This window comes from Mchenga conophoros, linkage group LG3 (genome assembly GCF_057382185.1).
Source record: "Mchenga conophoros isolate Kocher_MC1m ecotype Shallow Benthic linkage group LG3, M_conophoros_male_GT1.1, whole genome shotgun sequence".
Taxonomy (NCBI): Eukaryota; Metazoa; Chordata; class Actinopteri; order Cichliformes; family Cichlidae; genus Mchenga; species Mchenga conophoros.
The window spans coordinates 53558536-53565386 of record NC_140528.1 but is presented as its reverse complement, the minus strand read 5'-3'; the positions used below and the strand labels follow the sequence as shown (position 1 = coordinate 53565386).

The window sequence follows — 6851 nt, the reverse complement described above, 5'->3', positions numbered from 1 at the left end:
TAACGACGATACCTGTTTCTAAACGTAACTCTGTATTATTAATGTTTACGTTGGTGAAACACTGCAGTTTATGGTCACAGTGTTCAGGTTAAAATCCAATGTGATTGTGTGTTTGTTGAAGTGATTCAGAATATGATTTTTTCAACCTTATTAACATCAACCTCATATCCTCATGCTGATTTCTGGAAATTCAGAGCTAACATATTACATTTAGACACCAATTCTGCCTGATGTTTTGTTTTTGTTTTGTTTTTTTAATGTTGATTCTGATGTTTCCAGGCTTCTGGTATTAAGAGTTAAAATAAATAAAGAAGCCATTTTTAAAGTGAGTTGAGTTCATTTCAGGACATGTTTGAGCAGTGTGTGGTTCTTCTTTAATAACTCAGTGTTGCAGTCACATGTTAACAAGTGAAAGAAAAGAAAGATTGTTTACGCATTTGCTTCTTTTGTCACTTTAACCCCTGATGTCCTTACTCTTGTTTTTGCAGACATTTGGAGTTATAAATTATATAAATATAAATCATTATGTGAAAATAATTTCCTTACAAAGTTTTTAAACAGTTTTTGGATCCAAAAACACTTTATTAGCCTGTGATGATCCAAATAAACCTCCTAAAATAACAAGTGAGACTCTGACACTTAAATAAAGTGCGCAACAGCTTATCAGCTGATCTGATCCAGCTTTTACTGACATGAGTCATTGTGCTTTAAGTCAAAATGAAAGTGAAACTAAAACACACACGGCAACAAACAAGAAGAAAAAAAACCCAACAGATGAATGCTGACTGCCCAGTATATCAGGAGTCTTGTACACAAGTTATGTTGTGTTATTATAGAACTGAAGCAAAACGACGCGTTGAAGCGAATAAAAAGCTACCAACGGGAAGAAGAGGAGACAACAGAAGTATGAACTTGATCTTTTAGTATGTTTTGCTGTGTTTCTGTGTCATTCTTCTTTGTTTTGTACTGCAGTTGATATTTATTTATCATTATTACGTTTTTATCTCTTTCTTAAAATGCCTTTGTAAAGTAGCAGTACTAAAATGTTACATGTCCGATAATGAACACGTTTGATCACAGTCTGTAAAGAGGATGTGACTGGGATTAACAGTTTGAACACTTCGTGGTATTCTGCTTCATCCGAAACATTCAGTGTTGTTTGTTCTTCCAGCTGATCATCAGTTGATATAATTGATGTGATAGAAAGTGGACAGATCGCCGATCGCTCTCTTACAAACAAGTAAGTTGACGTTAAAACATCCTGTGTGAACATGTGTGCTCCTGTTGTTTACTTTCTGTTGCACTCACTGTTTAAATACGCTACGTGGGCTCATTTTCATCAGATTGGAAACAGGATGAAAAACAAAACAAAACAAATATCTCACAGAAAAAGGACAGAGAAAGACAAACAGCTTTTAGTTGGTTCATGTGATACAAAACATGAAAACCCAAAGGGGGTTTTATGAAAGTGCGCAACATGAAGTAAATAGCGGCATAGCGGTGTTTACAGTGTCAATAAGAGTTTATAATAATAATAATAATAATAATAATAATAATAATGATTTAGTTGTTGTTGTTGTTGTCAAAAACACGAGGCTTGTGGCTTTTCCTATCATAAAAAACAGAAAACTGAATGTTTATGTGCAAAATAAAAGACACGCATCAGATAGGAAGATGCAACGCGCGTTCGCGTACATATAAAAGGCACTGTTTTTGTCCGCTAGAGTGGGATTTTCACGGCATATTCTGCACCAAATCTCTGTGCGTTCATCATTTGCCTCCTGCAATCACTTTTCCGAGAATACGCGCTTCTTTTGTGGTTTGGACTCCTTCTGACATTTCTTTGGAGGTGGAGGAACACCAGAGTAATTGCTTAAAGGAGCTTCTTCGACATCTTTAAGAGTTCTAAACAAATGTCTGTCCTCCTCCAGAAAATCTTATGTACGCAAACACGCGTTGCAACTTCTTATCTGGTGCGCGGATATGTGCACCTCTGAAAATAGAAAACTATATTAACCATTTAACAATCCATCCATCCATTCGCTACCGCTTATCCTTTTCAGGGTCGCGGGGGGCGCTGGAGCCTATCCCAGCTGTCATAGGGCGAGAGGCGGGGTACACCCTGGACAGGTCGCCAGTCTGTCGCAGGGCCAACACACAGGGACAGACAACCATTCGCACTCACATTCACTCGCACATTCACACCATTCACACAATGGCAATTTGGATTTTCCAATTAACCTATCCCCTCAAGCTGCATGTCTTTGGACGGTGGGAGGAAGCTGGAGTACCCGGAGGGAACCCACGCAAACACGGGGAGAACATGCAAACTCCACACAGAAAGACCCCGGCCTGATGGTGGATTTGAATTCAGGACCTTCTTGCTGTGCGGCAACAGTGCTAACCACCGTGCCACCGTGCTGCCAAACCATTTAACAAATTGTTTAAAAAAAATCAACAAAATAAATCAAAATGAATCTGAATCTGTCTAAAAAGTTCATTAAATATATTTTTGTGAAATTTCAGGAAGGAGATTTAAACCGACAGTGAGTAGTGACCTTGATTGTCCCTTTGAGGCCTTCTGAATTTACTTCATTTAATTTTCTGGTGAGCACCGATCGTTGTTGCCTAATGTTCAGTTTTGTTGTCTGTGAGGTGTGATGAAATGAAAATCAATAACACTGATATTTTTTCTTTTTAAATTTCACAGGTCACTAAGTGTAATGCACCCAGTAAAGTCAACAGGAAAACTTTACATGCTCTTCCGTGTTCGTAGAGAGGAGCTCATGGTTCGTAGAGACAGCTGCCAGAGACGGAGAAACGCAAGAACAGGTAGAAAACTAAGCCTAAAAACATCTAAACATGTTATTGGAGTAATACTGAAAACACACTTCACTCTGATGTCAACAGACCATTTTAAATCTCGTAGCTGAAACATGCACAGAATTATGATCATGGTTTGGATCATAGACGTACATTAATTCATGTGCTGGTGAGCTGCACAGAAACGGTGTCTGTGTGCACTCTGTGTGGGGAAATCACTCAGTGGTTTTTAAGCTGGTGAAAAATGTGAAATATTTCACTTTTATTTCTATTGTCTTTTTTAAAAAAAGATATTTATTAAAACGTTCTTCCTCTGATTCATTCTGACAGAGAGAAGATGATCAGGATCCTTCTGTTTCTCGGCCTGGCGTCCTCTGTCTGTGAGTGTCCACATTTAGACACAGTTATCTTTTGGTAAATTCAAATAAATAAATAAATAAAAAGGATAAATGAACACACAATAATGAGGTGGTGTCTTCTCAACAGGGACGTTTGTTTTGAAAAGGACTGCGACTGTCTTTGAGGCCAAGGAGGACGACAACATCACCATCAGATTGGACAGTCAGCTCCAAGCTGACGTGTCTCTGGCTGACGTGATGTGTGTTTTCCACTCAGACGTCACTAAGATTTTGTTTAAAATGATCAGAGGAGTGGAGGACTCTGAGTCTCAGCATGAGCAGTTTGCAGGACGAGTTCAGACTGACAGAGATGCTCTGAGAGGAGGACGAATCAGACTTCATCTGTCCAGAGTCACAGCTGAAGACTCTGGAAGCTACAGGTGTGACGTGGCTGCCGACTACGACGACAGCCTGAAGAGATGGAGGCTCGAGACAAATGGTAAGTTGACTCCTGTATCTCTTTACGACTGGGCTGTATTTATATTGCAGATGAACAAACATTCAGATTTTCATCCTCAGAAAACTTTGTTTTGAGTGTGGGTCGAACTTCTGATGGAGACAGCAGTGATGTCTCACTCAAACCTCCAATGTTTGGACCACCAAAAGGTAAATCAGATCTGAGGAGCTGCATTCAGAGAGTGTTTCAATAAATTTTATTTTTATTCGTCTAAAAAGTTCAGTGTCATAAATTTACAGTAAATTGTGGAATTATTTAATTTAAAAATGTCTAGTCTTCATTACGGTTGTGATAACCTCCACAATGATTTGCACTGACAGGAAAAGTTATAGAAAAAACTATAGAAATGTAATAAAGATAAAACTTAAAGTAACATTCAAATATTTATTTTGGTGTGGAACATTTCTCATCCATAAAGAAGATGGTCAGAAATATTTTTGTAAAACACATCAATTAAAACAATAACTTCCATTTTTCACTGAATAAATCAATATGTCACAATTTAGTTTTCTCTTTTCAGGTTTTGCGTCTCTGTACATGAATGTGAGGAAAATAAAGGTGGACAAAATGAAGATTTTGAGTGCAGGTGATGCTGAAGGTAATTCAGGAAAATGATGCAGGGGGGGTTTGGGGCACATACAGTACAAGCCATGCATGTGTTACAGAAAGTAGAGGTTACAGCATGCAGGGTGAGAACTCATTACTGTATGTACTGTTTTCAAAAACAATCCTTTGTTTTCTAGATCCACAACTGGCGGGAAGAAAGACAAGTCAGGAGGAAACGGTGCTGTTTGTTCTGGCTGTAGTTTTAATTATTGCAAATGCAGGAACCATCGTACTTTTAATAAAATTTCTTCATGATGGTTTAAAACGGTACGTTGGCAAACTTTTATTGCATCTACATGTTTGACTATGTCTGCATTTGATTTTGCCTGACTGTGGTGTTGTGTGTTGTATATTACAGATCAACAACATGATGAAACACCGCTACTGTGTCCCTGACCAAATGAGTCAAACCAACAACGACTTTCTTACCTGCTCCAGTTGTGCTAATGTTAAAAACAAACTAACAAATAAACAACAGCAAAAAAAAGCTCACTATAAGAAAATTACACTTAGAAGATGAAAAAAGACCAAAAAAAAAAATCAGATGTTAAAATGCTGATTCTTTGCTTTCGAAAATCTTTTTCAGTATTTGTGTCTTTTCTAAATTGAGCCTTTGAACTAAGAGTTGATAGAAATGATATTTCAGAAGCAAATAATTCTACATTTAGTGATTTAGGGTTTAATTTCCTCATATATAATGCATATGCAGTATGATGTATTTTTCTCACTTAAAAATACTCAAATGAAGATCAGTGTATATCATGGGGATAACCGCTGTGGGGTTTAAGGAAGAAAGAACAGATGTAATTTTCTGTACCATCACTTCAAAGTCCTTCTTCTCTGTACCTATTACCACATTGTGTTCATATGCAGAGAGAAATAACTTACTTGTTATCAAAAGGAGGCAGCACGGTGGCACGGTGTTTAGCACTGTTGCCTCACAGCAAGAAGGTCCTGAGTTCAATTCCAACACCAGGCCGGGGTCTTTCTGTGTGGAGTTTGCATGTTCTCCCCGTGTTTGCGTGGGTTCTCTCCGGGTACTCCGGCTTCCTCCCACCGTCCAAAGACATGCAGCTTGTGGGGATAGGTTAATTGGAAAATCCAAATTTCCACTAGGTGTGAATGTGAGTGCGAATGGTTGTCTGTCCCTATGTGTTAGCCCTGCGGCAGACTGGCGATCTGTCCAGGGTGTACCCCGCCTCTCGCCCTATGACAGCTGGGATAGGCTCCAGCGCCCCCCGCGACCCTGAAAAGGATAAGCGGTATCGAATGGATGGATGGATGGTTATCAAAAGGGAATTTGATATATAGTTTCATCAGTTAAATTGCACAAAGCATATTGTACAGGGTACAGCGGCCATGAACGGCACTAATGCTAACTTTATTTGAAACATCTTGTCTGTAGATATTTTGATTCTGTTCTTGAAATAATATTTTGACTTTTAGAAATGTTGTCTTATTCTCAAAATGAAAAACGTAAAAAAGAAAAGTTGTCAGTCAAGTCCCCACAGTGCTGCGTGGTAGACTGCTGCAACAGCTGCCAGCACAAGTGTTCTTAAGCTTCCTGTTTTTCTGGTTCTTTTTGTCACACTCTTGGCAGTCAAGACTCTTTGCTAGATCATCACTCTGGCAGTGCATATCCTGTTTGCTTTGAAGTGAACACAACATGGTTTCAGAGCTGAAGCTAACTGGAGAACTAAGCAGCTATCAGAGATCAATGATATGAACAAAACTGGGGAACAGAATCCGCATTGCAGTTTGATGTGAATCATGGACAAGGCACTGCACCCACACTTCCTGGACTATGGTGTGAACAATTTTTTGAGTGGACAGAGACATTAATCTGAGAGGCAAGAAGAAAGGTGGAGGGATTCTACGGTTTCTCAATATAAAGAGCTTTAATAATTTGGCATTTATAACACAATGATTTCCCTGCTTTTGGGTTAAATAAAGCATATTTTATCTCACCTTATTTTTTATTCGGTGAATAAACTCAAAGACAGGAAGCAGCATTAACTGTTAATAATGATTACAGTTTAAAAACCAAGTGCAGTCAAAAGGAAGCATGCGTGTGAGCTGTGAAAGACCTTTTCCAAGTGGGACTTCACTGTATAAGAGTATCATATGGTCATACTGATGCATAAACAGAAAATAAATCCTTGTATCTCCTACTATTAAGTAAACATAACAAGATTGTAATATTTTTCCTTAGTTTACAACATTAGTGTCTAATTTCTAAAGAAATAAAGCACCTCTTATTGTTATATTGTTGCCCCAAGTAAAATAAAGTATTTTTTTTACAGAGAGCATTGACTTGCTCTTGCTTTAGTGTACAGGTTGTGCACCAAAAGCACACAGTATTGTTCTTAAATGGGTCTTAAAGGGGGCATGAAAGCTCCACAGGCTAATTCACACCATTGAGCCATGCTCTAAATAACTGGCACAGATATAACTCGGTCTATGAAGCTAGATTTAAGAAAAGGGTGCTTGAAGTTCAAGTTTTAAAAACAAGTTTAGCACCATATTGTGCTAGTAAAGAACGAGACATCACCAGTTTGGCTCGTTCT

At 38.4% G+C, this 6851-nt stretch overlaps 1 protein-coding gene across 2 annotated transcripts; it reads left to right on the top strand.

Annotated features, from left to right (window-relative positions):
- The first annotated feature begins 743 nt into the window (after nucleotides 1–743).
- On the top strand, nucleotides 744–6591 carry LOC146579508 (uncharacterized). Of its 2 annotated transcripts, XM_085269345.1 has the most exons (10): nucleotides 744–904; nucleotides 1172–1240; nucleotides 2527–2607; nucleotides 2711–2832; nucleotides 3154–3203; nucleotides 3310–3660; nucleotides 3741–3827; nucleotides 4199–4276; nucleotides 4422–4551; nucleotides 4643–6591. In XM_085269345.1, exons 5-10 carry the CDS (start codon nucleotides 3161–3163, stop codon nucleotides 4653–4655), a joined length of 702 nt encoding a protein of 233 aa, XP_085125471.1. In that variant the 5' UTR covers nucleotides 744–904; nucleotides 1172–1240; nucleotides 2527–2607; nucleotides 2711–2832; nucleotides 3154–3160; the 3' UTR covers nucleotides 4656–6591. The 2 variants fall into 2 exon arrangements, with proteins under 2 accessions (XP_085125471.1, XP_085125472.1); XM_085269346.1 differs by lacking the exons at nucleotides 744–904; nucleotides 1172–1240 and having other exon boundaries at nucleotides 2133–2607.
- The last annotated feature ends 260 nt before the right edge of the window (nucleotides 6592–6851 follow it).